At 47.3% G+C, this 17,138-nt stretch overlaps 1 protein-coding gene across 1 annotated transcript in view; it reads right to left on the reverse strand.

Annotated features, from left to right (window-relative positions):
* Positions 1–12,728, reverse strand: part of LOC149335542 (P-selectin-like) — a 33,944-nt gene extending 21,216 nt beyond the window's left edge. Inside the window, exons 1-3 of the mRNA XM_089552168.1 lie at positions 12,416–12,728; positions 5,390–5,487; positions 522–701 (exon numbers count right to left, since the gene is read on the reverse strand). Coding sequence (XP_089408294.1) covers positions 522–701; positions 5,390–5,462 — 253 coding nt within the window. The 5' untranslated portion in view covers positions 5,463–5,487; positions 12,416–12,728. The remainder of the gene's footprint in view (positions 1–521; positions 702–5,389; positions 5,488–12,415) is intronic.
* Positions 12,729–17,138: the final 4,410 nt, after the last annotated feature.

A 17,138-nucleotide genomic window follows, 5' to 3' on the forward strand; every position in this document is an offset into this window, starting at 1 on the left:
AGGCGGAAGTAGAGGCCCATACTTATCCGCAACAGCTTCCACACAACAATCACCCATGACACCTCTCTTAAACTATGAATAAGACTGGATAGCCCTCCATTTCACTGGACAGGCAAGCAGTTCAAAGAAGAAATAGCAGTGCTGTTCGCAACGCTCCCAGGTCAAGCCAGGCCAAGAGAAGCCAGAAAGTGCCGTCCCCAGCTGCACTCAATTAGCTATGGATGCAGCAAAGAGGACACCAATCCTGATGAAAGCCACACCAGAACAGGGAAGCTGCACGCAAGCTCGAAAGCCATATGACAAGAGCTGTACGGCCAACAGAAGGATGTCAGAAGCTTTGCCCACTGGCCGTACAGAGAGCCTCTATGACGGTAACTCTCTGCCGCAGAAAAGAGAGCATCTGCTCCGGTTCTTGCCACCTGCGAAAATGGCAGTTCATCGTGCCTACCACCCAGCCTTTCTTTTCGGCACTCTCTCAGTGTTGCCGAAAAAGTGAAACGGAAAGGGAAAAAACAACCAACTTTTCCCAGCAGGGCATTGTGGTGGAGCCGGATGCCAGGTGCCCGACTCAGTGCACTTGGCAGACGACCTTTCGCCGCTGTCGCAGACATAGATGACGAGGGCGCCGGTCCCCTCACCGCCAGCGCTTAGAACGCGGCCGTGTGGCAGGGGGGGTGGTGGGGGGCAGCCCTCTCCGCTCTCTGAAAGTTTTTCCACCAAAGCCGTGAACCGTACGAATGAGGTCTCAACTTGAGCACCCTGAGCACTTTATTTCTTTAGTACGGTCTAATATTCAGGTCCATTACAGTTATCCCCTTTTTTCAGGAACAACTGTTGTTTCTTTTTTGCCTATGGACTTTTACCTGAAGGAAGGAAATATATCCCAAGCCACAGGCATCAAACTTGCAAGCTGCGACTCACCTAGCTGCAGAGTGGCTAAAACTACACCACTGAGGCTATGTTTGTATGTATTTCTGGCGTATTGCGGTTTTCTTCTCTGCACTCATTTGTTTACATGTAACTCTGAAAAATAACTGCTCAAAACCAGATGGCACGTGATTGTTAATATGTTCTAAAGGTTGTTACTTTCTGCGATAATCAAGGCGAATGCCTGCTTGTTTCGAAATCGTGGTTACTCGTGATACAAAACGAAGCTCTGTTTTCAGCAAAATCTTCACATTTGATTTCCCTCAGAGGTGACTTCAGTCTGGACTCCTCATACTGGAGTTTTACCGCTGTTTTAACACATGGCACAGAAACCAAAAAAGGTCTGTTGAGAGACTGACATCTTGTAAAAAATCCCGTTCCTTATGGTGGATAACCAAGCATGTCTAATGAGAGACCGGTACCCTCTTCAGGTTTTGGGCCCCAAGAAGACCAGTGCAAACTCAACTAATACTAATGCAGCTAATACTTTGCTTTCGGCACACTGGAAAACACTTTAACTAGAGATCACGTCTGAACTCTACTTCATTTTATGTTTCCTACAGCAACATCATCGCAAGCGACATTACCAAACATGACTAACAAAGTAGAAGAGTAATATTTAAAGGAACACTGACGAAAATTCCATCCAATTACCATTCTCGATATAAGTTGATTATTCAGCTCCTTCCAGGCTGCGTTCATGTCTTTTGGACAGCACAAGACACATTTATCCCCAAAAAATTGAATTTCAAAATGTTGCCGTCAGTATTCAAACTCCTGACTTTAAAAAGCACAGGTAGGCGCTGTGAATGGCAGTGCAGCACAGCCTCTGGGATCAGCCTAAAAATCGGTGTTAATGCGCGCATTTAACTTACGAAACCGGCCACTGGTGGCAGCACTTTTCTACCTTATGAAAGCTCTGCTTTTGTTTAGAGTGGTTTGTTCATGATTACAACATGGTACCATGTTGATACATGCCAATTTCTACTTGTCCTTAGTGTCCCTTTGATTCAAACGACTTTGGGGTTTTGAAGGTGGGAATGCATGACATCGACATCAATATTTCTAGAAGGAAAGAAAGAATGCAAACTGCAGAAACCTTCCGGGGAACTGCGAAAACTGAAAAACCTAAAACTAATTTGCACTTAAACAAAACGCTTCACTGGCTATGCAACTTGGCACAAGGGATCAGAAGACTCCAGAGAGTCTACTGTGAAAGTTCCTGTAAAATTCATGGAGGACAAAAAAAACGGCAGTTTTAAAACACTGAAAAGATGAAATGATAAATTTATGAATAATTAATTAGTTTTTGAATGCCAAAGCTGCACTACTGGCAATGAGGTGTCCCCAAGGTTTTCTCCAGAATTTTTTTAGAGGCGGAAATTTGTATACCATAGCAATTGCCTCCTATTCTTAAGCTAGATCCAGAAATCTAGGCACCTTACCAATGCGAAAATTATGCAGGAGAAATTCCACCATTCATAATTAAAATAAAAAACAGTAGAGTAGGACCCCGCTGTTACACTCTTCAAGGGATCCTAAGGAAAAGATTTCCTCTTTCCCGCATCCCAGGGCTTATTGTTTACGAGAACAAAAAAATTCGCTGTGGCTTAGCTTGGTTAAGCCCGGTAATTGCGAAAGCGATATCCGTACCTACGCCATGGTACAGGTGGTAGTGTAGCTGGTGGTGGTGCTTGTGGTTAGACTTGTGGTGATACATCGGTTATACAATACAATCCAATCCATTCCGATCCAATCCAATTCAATCCGATCCAATCCACTGCAATCCAATCCAATCTAATCTAATGTAATCTAAACTAATCTAGTCCAATCCAGTCCAGTGCAATCCAGTCCAATCCAATCTAATCCAATCTAATGCAATCAAGGTCAAATGAAGGTCAATGGTGGTCACGGCCGCGGCACGATGGTGGTCACGGCCGCAGCCGCGGCACGGCAAAGGCGTGAAAGTGCAAGTAGTATTGCTTTCGCAATAAAAAAGCACAGTTTTCTGACGCTGGCGGCAGGGATCCCCCGCGGAGGTGTTTCCTTGGCACGATCGGCTTGCGGTCGGCGCGGCGATGTATTCAGCTGTGGAGGCAGTACTGCCACCAGACAGCACTGTCGGACGGTGATTCTCGACACTTGCTGACAGATGGTATGTGCAGATGACTGTCATGCTCTGCCATTTTTGTTTTGATGTCTTGCACTGTTAGTGGCAGCATCCACTTGCTGACAGATGGCACGTGCAGATGACTGTCTTGCTCTGCCATTTTTGTTTTGATGTCTTGCACTGTTAGTGGCAGCATCTGTCAGCAAGTGCTGACAGATGACAAGTGCTGACAGATGGCAAGTGTGATCATCGCTGGCTAAACTTGGCACACGACAAATTGCAGCGGAGTTTTTCCACTTCGTAAAACATTCATACTGCGACACCGAAGTGCCAACTGTTCCTTGTTTTCTTTTTGTATGTTTATTTCTTGCTTTTAGTTTGTATATTATTGTACTCTTTTTGTACCCCGTGTATTTTTCCCCCTTTTTTTGTGTGTGTTCTCTGCCACTACCCCCCAACCTGTATGTACGCCCCCCCTTATGTAATGCCTTCGGGCCTTTAAGGGACAAATAAATGAAATGAAATTAAAGTTCAGTGTGCGATCATTACACGGGGAATAAAAAAGAATTGAATTTTGACAACAAAATTCAGGGGTGCGATCATTACGCGAATGCGATCATTATGCGAGTAAATAGAGTACTTCTACCCTTCCATGTGATTAAAGAAAAAATTGTCTTCTTTCTTCTACACGGTGCAAGGGATGACATGGTACCAAGCGACGGTGACAGCAAAGTGCATGCAGTTTCTATATCCCTTCCTACATATTAGCACACGTCAGTCAGATGAAAGGCCGCTAACATACGTTGATGAACTGCTAAATGTCGGAACTGTTGCAAATCAGCAGGACTTTCTCATTAAATTCAAGACCGTTGGCCTCTAAATTTGGCGATTCCAATTGGAATCACTGAGCCTGAAAGGATTAAGGGGTGCTGAATGATCAAGGGATCCTAATAGTTTATTTCAAAGATGAAGAAGATGCATTCTGCTACTGGTGACAAAACCTGCACACATAAAAATGATGAAGGACGTGCTACAGGCTCGCCGTCATTGATTTTGTTTCTAGTCAACATAAAAATAAGCCTATTTGGATATAAAGGAGACTAAATTCGTATGAAACAAAGAAATCGTAACTATACATTGCATACTCAGCTCCAAATTCGCATTGTACACAATTGAATATGTCGGGTTAAATACTTCCCGATTGCTCCACAGCCAGCGTGGTGGCGATGATGCTGCAGCGATTCTTATCAGCAGTGGACAAGTCTGCCAAAAATGGAAAATTGTGCGCATCATGCATTGTCAAGTTAGGCGCCTTCTGTTCCAGCCAATAGTAAACTGATCGGCAGGCAGCCAGACCGATGGGCGGCAAAACCAAGATCCCTGGGTGTCGCATTCTGGCCTGCCCCGGATTACTCCTGACAACCTGTGCTTTTTTTTAATGATGGTTTGTGGTTTTTGGGGGCTTAACGTCCCAAAGCGACTCAGGCTATGAGGGATGCTGTAGTGAATGAGTATTTAAATCTCTGCTCATGTGCATTTAGGTCCTTCACCTCAACGAAAATGTAGCCACCAAAGTCAGAACCAAAACTGTGAGCTTGTGCTCAACAGCAGAGTGTCATAGCCAGTAAGTCTACATGGCATGTATACTAGGGTATAACTTAGAAAAAAAAACATGAGATGGCAACAATGGGTCACGGTCTGTGGCGTCCTGTATTAGCTGACCAAACACAAAAATAAAATCAACAGCTTTTTAATGTTAGACTAAATCAAACAAGCCAGAGGCATCAAAATTCTTGAGCTCATAATTTCATATGGTGGTGAAATTTTTGTTCAGGTAACAAGAACTTTTAACAACAGACTACTTTTTCTCAAGGAGAAATTCTGAGTGGTGATCGCTGCAGACCCAAGTTGTATCTGACTACAACAAAAAAAAATCCACTCAGCAGAAAAGAGGTCATAATGTGCTTGCCGGGAGATGTGATATTTGATTGTTTTGTGTGCTGAAGCCCACTAATACCATTCACGACTACACCCCTGAAGAAAAACTAGAGTGGGAGACCATGCGGTGACGACCCACGCGGTGACGACCATGCGGTGACATCAGACCATATGGGGACAACCATAAGGGGACAACCATACGGGGACAACCATAAGGGGACAACCATATGGGGACAACCATATGGGGACACCATATGGGGACAACAAATGGGGACACCATATGGGGACAACAAATGGGGACAACAAGTGGGGATAACCATATAGGGACAACCATAAGGGGACAACCACATGGTTATATGGGGACAAATGGCAGACGTATGGTGACAACCATAGAAGAGGGTAATGTGCACAAACCTGAGGGTAGCGCCAGTAGGATGAGGAGAAGGATGATGCGCAGGAGCGCGCCATACCACCCGTAGGACTGCATGTTGCCTCTGCAGCGTCAACCTGCACTGGGGAAGAGAGCAGTATTCATAATCAAATCCCAGTGATGCTACTGGTAAAATGCGATTTGGAGCAATTTTTGGAGCAGCAAAATTTCTAATTCGGAGCACTTTGGAACACAGAAATGCCGATTTAAGAGCAGTCCAGATCACTAAAATTTTAGACCTGGAGCACTTTGGAGCACAAAACATAGGTTTAGAAGCACTCTGGAGCCTGTAGCTTTGTTTTCAAATCTCTTGGGTTGGCAAACAACACCAGAAAAAGAGTGAGAGCAATGTAAAGGTGGATTTAATTACTGACACATAGGCGCACCTGAGAGGTCTTCAATTATAAGTTTTACACTGCATAACTGAAGAGGAGACACCTTTGCAAAATATACCTTTGAGCACAGTAGCTCAAATGTGCTGATGTGTAGCTTTTCACTTTTATTTACAAAGCTTCAAAAGCTTTATTAGATACCCTCCATACCAACATCCCTCAGTTTCTCATTTATGTCAGCCAGTGCAATCACATTTTCTTGCCCACTTGTGGCTGCCTCACTCAAAAGAAGGATGGATAACTGGGCGAGTTTGTACTGATACATCGTGGGAGGGAACAGCGCGAAACAAAACGACGGACAAAGGAAGAGGACACAAAGACGAGCTCAAAAGCAATTAATCAGACCCTGTCACCTCCTTATGCTTGTGAGCCAGGCCAGATTTGACCAGCCCAGGCCAGATTTGATCAGCCCCTGCACTGGCTAAGTATTGCCGACATTTCTGCCTGCTGTGCACACAAAGCCTGCACTAACCGTGCACGATGTATAGAGCTCCATTTTTTAAACAAATGGCAGAGCTCCAGGGTCACCATGCTACACAACTGAAATGAATGGCAAAGTGTAAAAATGCAGCAACACCAAGCAGCTGTGCGTTTATAATGAGCACAGCCCTAGCTCGAATGAGATATCCACGGCAGTTACAATGTGCATTGTGGCTATGGCACTGAGTCAGATAGGTTCCTGGACGTAGTGCTAGGTTGTAGCGAAGACACAGGCGCCAGAAGCCCGCATGTGGGAATGTGCTGCGCGGCCACGATCTCCATCGTGAACATGAGCATCAAAAATATTTAGCACACAACATGAGAACGATGGGCATAACACATATGCGACAGAAAGCAGGAAAAAATTTTGCTTACGAGCCCAGCATTGCCTCGTCTCGCAGGAACTTCGAGCTCACTGCGAGGCTACCCGAGTTCCACATCAGCCTCGCAGGACAGATGCAGAGTGCATCAACACTACAGCAAAAGCTCGTTAGCTCGAATATCAAGGAGCCAGGAAAATGTTCCAATTACCCGGAGTTCGAATTATCGAATGTCCTTGACAAAACTGACAAGAATCGCTTTCATCTTTGTAAAGTTTTTTTGATTAAAGACTGCCCAATGGTTGTCTGCTATTGAGACAGGCTTGACATCGACTATTTTTCACATTTCTATCAATGCTTTATTGCGAGCCCACTGCCAGGAGCATCAAAGCAGAACAGCTTAAAAATGATAAAAACCCCACTGCACTTTTCCCGGTCTGACGTGGTAGTGATGGAGCCTTCTCGCAAGCGGGCGCGTCAAGAAAAGGCGCGCAGTTTCGGCTCCCTCACTATGGTAAGATACAGAACGAAGCGACAGACGCCCCTCAAAGGAGGCTCTCCAGCCAACGTCGTAGACTGATTTTCATGAATGGTTATTCCCCCCTATTCCCCCCATTCATCTGCCACCCCTGCAATTTCACTCTAATAGGTCTAAAGGGATTGGTCAAGGCTGGAGGGGCTCCTTTGAGGGACCACAGCCACTCCGCTCTTGAGTTGTAACAGACTATAGAATGGAAGAATAATATGGATGCAAGCGAGGGGAATGCGCAGTGGTGTCAATCAAGGTCCGAAACGGCATGCAGCTGTGCTCTGTTTGCTAACTGATTCGCAACAGATAGCCGTCACAGCGGGCTGGCGCTAAGCTAAGAAAAGTGAAACTGAAACTATGGTACCATATTGAAATCAAATGGGCAGGCCGTGTTAGATTATCTTCATCAACTTGATGGAGTGCAGGCATGCTTGACACGAAGATTGTTGTGGAACACTTATGGCTTGGCAGGAGTGGTTGGGTAACCATGGGCTGTCGAGGAGGGCTGTATTCGAGCGTTCTCGCTAGTGCGTGCTGGCCACACTTCGTCATCTTTGCATTCTCGCCGGTGCTGGCCGTGCGAGTCACTACAGGGGCAGTTCGTGTTTCATCATGCCTACCGGCGCGCATACACAAGGTGCACGGAATGCCACAGCATGCAATTTAGGTTTCAGTAGGGCTATTTTGATGATTGCTTGCTGTGCTGGTCATACCTGGACGCAGCCTCCTTTCAAATTAACCGGTGCGAGACTCGTAGCGTCCAAATGAGCGAGCGCCTGACGCCATAGACTTGCATAGGCACAGGCCAAGACCTCACAAACAGTTAGAAATACGATTTCATAATTAACAGAGGTCACATTAACGAGATTTCACTGCAATGCAACGCTTCTAGCCCTTCCCATCCCTCCTTCTCTATCGGTTGACTCGCGCTAGGCCTAATTGGCCACCCAATCTGAACTCTTAAGACGCGCAAGCCTGTGGGCATCGATCAGTCTCCGCCTCGACGCATGTGCTGCTCCTGTTTTGTAAGCAAGATATAAACGCGCAGCGGCTCGAAAACATGTGCCAAAACTTCGGCGGCACGAAGACTGCTCGCGCATACATATATGGCATAGAAAGTTCACCACAGAAGTCTGTGTTGGGACGGTGGCTTTTGTCCATTTGATGCAAACTTCGGGACGTAGGAAAGAATGCCGCGTGACTGTCATGTTCGTCATAAGTGGACTTTAACGAACTTTAAACCTTTTGAAATGGCGGCGACATCTACAGTTCTGTCTGCCTGGATAGTCGGCACACAGTGCCGTCCAATTCGAAAGCAGTGAGTTTGGGTCAGTTTAGCACAGTTTTCGTGATTTTTAACGTGAGAGCATTACTTGGCTCATTGCACGAAAACTCCGTCTTCATAGAAACCCGTCGCCGAAACGCGGCACGCAAATTATGTCATCCCCCCTCCTGGAGCAATAGGCCGCTGGCGTCCCCACCGTCACGTACCTCAAAGCGCAATTGGGGTGTCCAGTGACCCAGGGAGGCAGTTACGCTTGCTATCGCATTTGCACATCATAAAAACTGCTTGGATGCCCCATAATGTTTTATCAGGATGGAGCAGGTTATCTGGTTTGGCACATTTGGCCCAACAGTGGGGTCACTGAAATCCACTTCAATGAGACAAAACACAAGGTTAAAAATGGCAAGTTTTTGCTCTGCCCAAACCTCTGGTGGTTAGCAATGTTGCAACTAGCATAGGGCTGCTATCATTCACCAACATTAGCCCCTGGAAACAAAAGTAGCTACACTCAGAGTGCAGGGCTTGTAATGTATCGGCATGAAAATTTTCTCATAGCTGCACTTGGCTGTGCCATCTTTGTTGTGCAGTCATGGAGACCAAACAAAATTCCAAGCTGATGGTTTTCAGACTGGCCACGCTGCACATAGATAAAGGTCTTTTTTTTTTAACAGTACATACACTGACTAAACCTAAAGCTAATTTACAAATAAACTATGCTCGAAATGTGGGTCATGCTCTGCATTTTCCATGTCTTGCTCTGCAGCATATTTGATGCCAATCCATCTCTTCGATATCGTTTGATGGTATTTACATAAGAAAAAGCATCCGAGGTCAAAGAGCACCAGAAACTGACACGGGATAATCTCAGGAGTTGAGTATTCTGGATATGCACATAACTATGGTATAGCACAGGTGTTTTGGTAGAGACCTTATTTTCAGCATATGAGCACACGTAGGCATTGTTCTCCTGTCTGCAAGAGGTGGTTCATTTGTTTCTGTGTACAGACTATTTACGGAGAATGTTCTCTATGCACCAGTTGAAAGACTCGGAACTAGGTTTTGTATTGGGTGTAGTCTTTTTAAGTATGACGGTCTTGCTGACCCATACTAGGCATCTACAATCTAACGAGAAGCGTATAATGAAGCGATCGATGTGTACAAGGCAGATCCTACTGGACCTCCAGTATTTCTGTGAGAGGACTTTGAGTATGTTCAGGGATCGGGAAGCTCTCATTTTGGCAGAAATGTCAGTTCTTTTTTGTCAAAAGCCCAGAAATTTTCACTCATTTTTTACACGTAATATGGTTTCATTTCAGTGTAGCATGGAGCTGGTCTGTAATCCTCGTTTCAGCAAGAATAGAACAGCCACTGTTTTCTGTCGGGAAAACTGAAACCCATTTCTGCCTCCCTTATCAGCGAAAAGGCAGTGAGCAGTGTCAAGAAAGAGAACAACGAAGGACACACCAGATGACCTTGTAGCCTGTTCACTCCTCTGTGGTCCCATCGCTTAGTGCTGTTCACCCCCTTTCACCTTAGTAACCTTCTTCGAGCTTCTACAGGCAGCACTCTTGTGTAACCCAGAGAAGTGATGGCACAGTGCCTAAGGAACCCCGGCTGTGTTGCAAGCACAGAACTGATTGTGAAACATTCCTGGAGCACAAAACTGATTGTGAAACACTCCCAGCAACATCCATGAAGTCACTTGCTTCAGTAGCCATAGGGCAGAGCATTTTCTACCAACCATGTGCCTACCATTTGAATTAACACAAGCTGAGCAAAATCCAGCATGAAAATAGGCACAGAATGAACTCTCTCCACTATGCATTTAATACCCAATACTATAAACAAATATCGCGAACTAGTTAGAATTGAGCACGCAAAAAATTTGTCATGCTATAGTTTAGCTTCTCAAGCTGTTCACAGTACAGAACAAAACTCTGTTCTCTAAAGGGGCACATGAAAGTTATAAAGGCTGAAAAAGCATGTACACGTACACTGAACGTGCCCTAGTCTTTTCAGTCTGCCCTTTTGGATTGTACTCAAGCATCAACCTCTTTAATACAGATAACAGAAAAATAGAAGGAAACTAGACCGTGCAGCGACACCCCTGGCGTCAGGAGACCGTGATATGATAGCACAGACAAAGCTTACAATAGATAGATGAATGGATGGACGTTAAGCCTGTTTCACATGAAAGCAGAAATGCTAGCGAATTCTGTCGCCACGGCGGAAAAACCTGTTTTGAGTAATCGCTGCGACGAGCGGCGAGGTTTCAACACGTTAGAAATTTTCACTGCGACGCGCCGCTCAATCGCTCAGTCGCTTGCATGTGAACCGGCCTTTAGGAGGGTCCCCTTTGAAACAGGTGCCACCATACTTAGTAGTTATTTTTCTTCATAATTTTATAAACCTTATAAACCAATTTGTCAAGCTTAATGGCATTATCTGTAAATCTGCAATTTTTCTTTAAATACAAAGTCTACTGACTTTTACATCTAACGAAATTTTAGTCCTGAACTCGTTACCTCAAGTCACCATCCTGCTTTTGACCTAACAATCTTCCAATTGCTTTTTGCTAACGTCTATATGGCACATTTATTCACATTACCTTTGTCATCTCTAAATCCTAGGGCCTCAGGAAGTGTGACTGTGCCAGTATTGACATCTGCATGGGTACTGCCACATTCCAGTAAAATATGTTTTAATTGTTTCTATGGGTTCACCACACACTGCACATCTTGGTTAAAGTTTCTTTTGTAGCTTTGTGTTATAAACACCCCGATTTCGCTTCAGAGTAGGGCACTGCCACTTGAGTTATCACAGAATGGTTCCTTGCTGATTTGTCTTTTTCATTTTCTGTGCAGGTGCAGTCCGCTTTTTTTTAATCCAGTTCTCAGCGTCATAGTTTTTTACCTATCATTTCAAACTCTCTATTTCTGCATCCTGTTTCCTTGCACACTTACAGGTTAGCTTTGTAGTCCTTTTCAGATACTGTGAGTCAACGCTCTTTCTGTACAGGCATTTAAATACCTTAGCCGCACACCTGTAACCTCCAAATTTCGTCTGGCATTATTCTACAAAATTATTCTGTGAGCTTTAAGTGCTTATAACGGTTCCCAGCCCATCTCCCCCTGTACAGCCTCAGATGAGGTTTTGCCGTGGGCACCTAGTGCCAGAAGAGTTGGGGGCTCTCCTTTCTCACGTAAACTGTTATTTCGCCAAAAGATCAAGTACCAACCATCCCCACTTATCACCTTGCTTAAGTACCCAGTGCTAATATGCCGACAGCTCACCGACTTATTTCTAGCCACGACTGAACTTCAGCTGCCCTCGGATAGCGCCAATTTTGCCGGCTCGGCTTGCAACGAGTGACGAAACCATGTTGTTTATGCGTTACACTCCACCACTGGGGTCAGTGTAACGGAAATGTCATAACAACACCATCAGGCGAAACTGAACGAATATCAAAGAAAGGTGCTTTTCAAAAACTGTCTCACCTAACGGGGCCTCGGGATCGAGGGGAGGTGCTCGGACATAAACGCGCAGCCCAGCTCAGTGTCGGTACGTTTTCTTTTCCAGCTGCAAACACAACGTCTTCGCGAACCCGCCGCTAGAGCCGGAGAGTGACCAATAGGATTGTTGGTGGTGCCGCCTCAGTTTCCGTTAGACCCGCAGCACTCAGAGCGAACGCCCACACAAACTGGATCAAGCAGCAGAAGCCCGTGATCGACTGGCTGCGTTTTGCTGCCTCTTCACAAGCGCTGCTGAAAGCGCAGGGCGTGGCAACGCCCGTGCTAACTGCAGAGCCGCGGTCGACGAGCGATAAAAAGTATGAAAGAGCAAGGCAAGAAGCACAGCTATCGCCCCCAGCGTAGGATGCGTCACAACCGGAGATTTCAAGCTCCACCGGAACTTTTTCCGCACTCGAGTCTCAAGGGGCTGTTCGAGCGGGCGTTTCTAAAAAGGAGACTGCCAGCTTCGATCGAGGCGAAGGTAACACTTACGGGTGTCACGCTACCGGGAGTCTGCCGTCGCTATGCAAAGGCGTCTTCGCATCATCGCCTCTGCAACGGCACGACTGCGAGTCCAGAGTGGCGTCGGGCGTCGTCGCGAAGTGGGGACCTCCTTCCAGCTCAGGCTCGCTCACTTGAAGCTCGAATACGCCGACTAATTTTTAAGGAGCTCCTCGCGACCTTTCTACGATGTTGTTAAAATTCACGTCTCAAAGCGGTTACACTTCGAAGGACGAACATCGGTAACGATGACCGCTACCCCCACCTCATCACCGCTGAACAGTTGGAGGGCTGTTCACTATCGCAGCGCGCAGTTCTTCCGTTTGAGACCAGATGGCGCCACAAGTGCGCTCGGAACACGGCGCCATTACCAGTCATTACTTGCCTCGTAAAGGCCGGTTCACATGCAAGCGACTGAGCGATTGAGCGGCGCGTCGCAGCGAAAATTTCCAACTTGTTGAAACCTCGCCGCTCGTCGCAGCGACGACTCAAAACAGGTTTTTCCGCCGCGGCGACAGGATTCGCTAGCATTTTCGCTGGCATGTGAAACAGGCTTAAGTCGCCGGCTTGTATGCCTCGACGCAGCAGTGGAAATGTGGAAAGAGAAAATACATGCTCTGTTGTGGATTGCACGAATTGCGACAAACAGTTAAAGGTGTGGGATGCGATCGTTTGCGAGCTTCACGGAACCGAACTGCACAAGGATGTACTGCCCCTGTTCGTGCCGGTTGGACATCCACCCTTTCCGAACAGGGCGAACGCAACACACGTGTTCGCCAGCGCTAGACAGCGAATATAGAAGGAAAGGTCTCGAGCTTGGAAAATCTGCGAGGGTAAGTGCGCAACATAGCTGCATGAACAAGCTGTGAGCGGACAACGCTTACCGTCAGTTCGTGTGTTGAACTTCGCTCCAAGTAGCGCGGTTTTCGTGGACCACAATCGGAATAAAGCATTTGTGTTACGGCTGCTGTGCTCTGCGGTTGTCACTTCCTCGCGATCCATGCGAGACAGTCACTAGAAGTGACTCCGGCTGATTAATTACAACCAACGGGACCTCGAGCATTTTCATGTCCGCATATTGAGCATGGAGCGTACCACCATTTTATACTATGTGAGGCTGACATAACTGTGAACTTCTTGTAGTGGACGCTCTCCATGCGCGCGTTATAACAATTATATCGCGGAATCCTTGTAAACGATTGCATGCAAGCTTGTGAAGGCTGCTTGATGCATGGTACTGTTTACATGATTGGGTAACATTTGTTTCTTTATTTATTTTTGTCGCCTTCCTTTGTTTAGCAAACCAAGAGAAAATATTTTAGGCTTCCTAAGCACCTTTAACAGGTTGTAAACAAATGAGTACGATGTGCATGTGAGCGTTTTAGAGCAGCCTCCGCATGCATGTACACAATAGGACAACGACCTGCGCAACCGCATGGTCATTAAACCTTGTTTTAGATAATAACAATAAAAAATAACAAGCAAAGCCTTCAGCGGCATTCAGGCGGCCCGTTGCCTCGAGCAGGCGCCCGCCTAAAGTGACCAAATTAGAGTTTTCACATGTCCTTCGAAGCTTCGGATCAACCACAGTGTCGTCTTCCCGCTCCTTTACAACCGCATCAGCCGCCTGTCGGAACCCAAACATAAGACGCAGCAGCCGTCGCGACGAGGCGCGCGCCGAGCGGTCAAGAGGCGAGTGATGGCGGCGTGATCACGTGATCAAAGATGGCAGCCCCCATGATACGCCGCTGCTTGGAGGAAAGCGTGTTTCTTTACCTAGAGGGAAAGCTGGCAGCACGTCTATGGGAGTTTGCATGGCGACCCCTCGAGACCACTTCAGCCTAGTAACGTTGACTTCAGCCACCATGGGCGCTCAAAGCATCATGGGGCGGTGAGCTACTTGTTGCGAAACTGCAACTTTTGGCCAAAAAAATAATAGAAAAATAAAGCTGTTTGATAACTACAAACGTCCTAACATTCAATATCTGGTCTAATGATTGCAACAAACGAGCAGAAAAGCATTTAAGTGCAAAGTTTGCCGAAAATAAGAGACACTGATTCAGAATAGTCGGAAACACTGATCTCCACTAGGTGGCTGGATGCCGCATTCCCGCTTTCCGAGACGAGCGCGAGTGAAGCCACCGGAAGTTGGACCGCTTGTCCCGGAAGTCGAGTGTCTGCTGTGTATTTCAATGCAAAAAGTCGTGTCTTTCGCCCTTTCGTTCTCAGTTTTTTGCGTTGTTTTCGTGTGATGTCTGCTGTTATATGAAAGGAACAAGCAAGCTGAACGCGAGAAATGTGAGCATTGTGTGCAGAACCCTGTAATTTCTGCGAAAGTGAAGAAAACAGGCATGCAGGTTTCACCCTGCCTCGGCAAAGGGGTACGTGCATTAAACACTATGTTCTTGCCTGGTTCTTGTATTCCGAGCGTAAAGGAGAAGTAGTGGAATGACGATGAGGCTAGGTCACCTTAAAACCGAATTTTCGTGCAGCAAAGAAAAGGCACAGCGCGAGAGGAACGACTGACAAGAAAGCGAATGGTGCAGTGCGCGTGAGAAGCGCTGTTAGAAGTCAACTGCACCAAGCACCACGAATTAAAGACCATTCAGGCTTAACTTGCTACAACACGAAGCAGTACATGACACGCTCCGTCGAAAAAGCAGTACCATACCTTTTGGAGGCGCTAATGTGAACCAACCGAACACCGTCGACACCTCACAAGATAGTAGCCTAGCCCTCGCTCCGGTTCGGTCTAATTCGGTAAAATGGTCGCTGCAAAGTAAGCTGCCTGGTGAATGTTTCAACCTATTCTTTCTTATATTTATCCCCCATTGATAGCATAACTTGGGCTTGAGCGTGGGAACAAGCATCGCAGTTAAGAGCACAGTTGGCGAAGCTAGGCAAACGAGACGACACCGAGCCGAGTAGACGAGGCTCCATACTTGCTGTGCGTAGCGGCGTCCTGTCGTCTGCTAGTGTCGCCCCATTGAAATGCAATGGACCCTTATTTTTGAAACGTCCTTCCCGAAGACTTCACTGGTCTCCTCGCTCAGTTGGCGGCGCAAAAGGTAGGCATTGTCATGGAAAAAGACGAGAACGGCGAAAAGACGAAATGCTAAGTGGGAAAACAAAACTGGAACTGAAAAACCGTGCTGAGCTCCGATTTCATGCACTGCCAAAGGCTGACTTCCGGGACAAGGCCGCTTACTTCCGGTGGCTTCACTTTCGGGCGCCCGATGCGGCATCCAGCTCCCCTAGTGGAGATCAGTGGTCGGAAACGCCACAGTTGGGGGTGAGTGACGGCGCTGCGATCGCGTAGCTCCATCCATCCATCCATCTATGAAGCTGACCGAACAGTTGGTATATTAGCTCTATGGACCGAACTACGACCGAGCTACAGTTCGCTGTAACGGATCTAAAAACGTTGGCTGTAACCGCAGTAACCGCACGAGCAAGAGCGGCTGCAAAAGAGGAGGCTATGATCCAACGTCAACCACCACTTGCCTATACTTGACCGAAAGGTTACTTGGTGTGCGCACGTATGCCTACATTCAAGCATTCCTCACTGACCGCACAGCTGAGATACACTTCGGCCCTTTGTCTTCCCCTCCTACACATTTCAGAGTATCGGCACCCCTCAAGGGTCCGTCCTTTCCCCCGTTCTCTTTAACATTACCCTCATCCCCCTCGCCCGAAAATTCGCAACTATTCCCCACCTGCCTTTATGCCGACGATATCACCCTGTGGACCACCCACGGCAGTGACGGCGGCATAGAGAACACCTTACAGGAAGCAGCCACACTCACCCAAAATTATGCACGGACCATCGGACTGTCTTGCTCCCCAGAGAAGTCCGAACTGCTCCTCATCCGTCCTAAGAACCACCGCTGTCCCCGCTCCCCCATTGTCATTGAACTGAATGGTGACCCGGTACGAGGTTGGCACCCTCCGTGTATTGGGCCTGCACATCCAGAACTATGGCAAAAACACCACCACCCTCAAGAAACTCAAGCAGGTTGTAGGCGCGATATCGCACCTCATCCGAAGGGTTTCGGGACATCACAGAGGCATGAAGGAGCGCGACCTATGTCGCCTCATTCACGCCTTTGTCCTCAGCCGTGTGCTGTACACTACCCCATACTTACAACTATCCAAACATGACATAAATGCTTTGGATGCTTTGATTCGCAAGGCATTCAAGGTAGCACTTCATCTTCCCCTCAACACACCCACAGACAGATTACTAGGCCTGGGCCTCCACAACACGATCGGGGAACTGGTGGAGGCCCACCGACAGGCCCAATACATCAGGCTCACACAAACCTCCACAGGTCGGTATATCCTGGACTCCCTCGGAATCAGAATACCGGCCAACGACCCAACCCTCCTCGCCATCCCACGACACCTTCACCAGGAGCTCCTCATCAGGCCGCTATCGAGGAATATGCACCTGTCCCACCATGAGCAGCGCCGCAGAGCCCGTGCGAAGGCACTCCATCGAGCGTACGGCCCCGAGCCGGACGCCGTATGGGTGGACGCTGCCTGCACGGGTGATGAAGCGACAGCAGCTGTGGTGGACTTCTCTTTATCCGCCCCTCACACTACCTCTCCCTCCAGACACCTCCCCAGAAGCTGCAGAGGAAGCCACCGTTGCACTTGCTATCACCAGCACGGAAGCCCGGTACATTTTAAGTGATTCTAAAACTGCGATTCT

The sequence above is a fragment of the Amblyomma mixtum genome, chromosome 7 (genome assembly GCF_055824585.1).
Source record: "Amblyomma mixtum isolate Tamu chromosome 7, ASM5582458v1, whole genome shotgun sequence".
NCBI lineage: Eukaryota > Metazoa > Arthropoda > Arachnida > Ixodida > Ixodidae > Amblyomma > Amblyomma mixtum.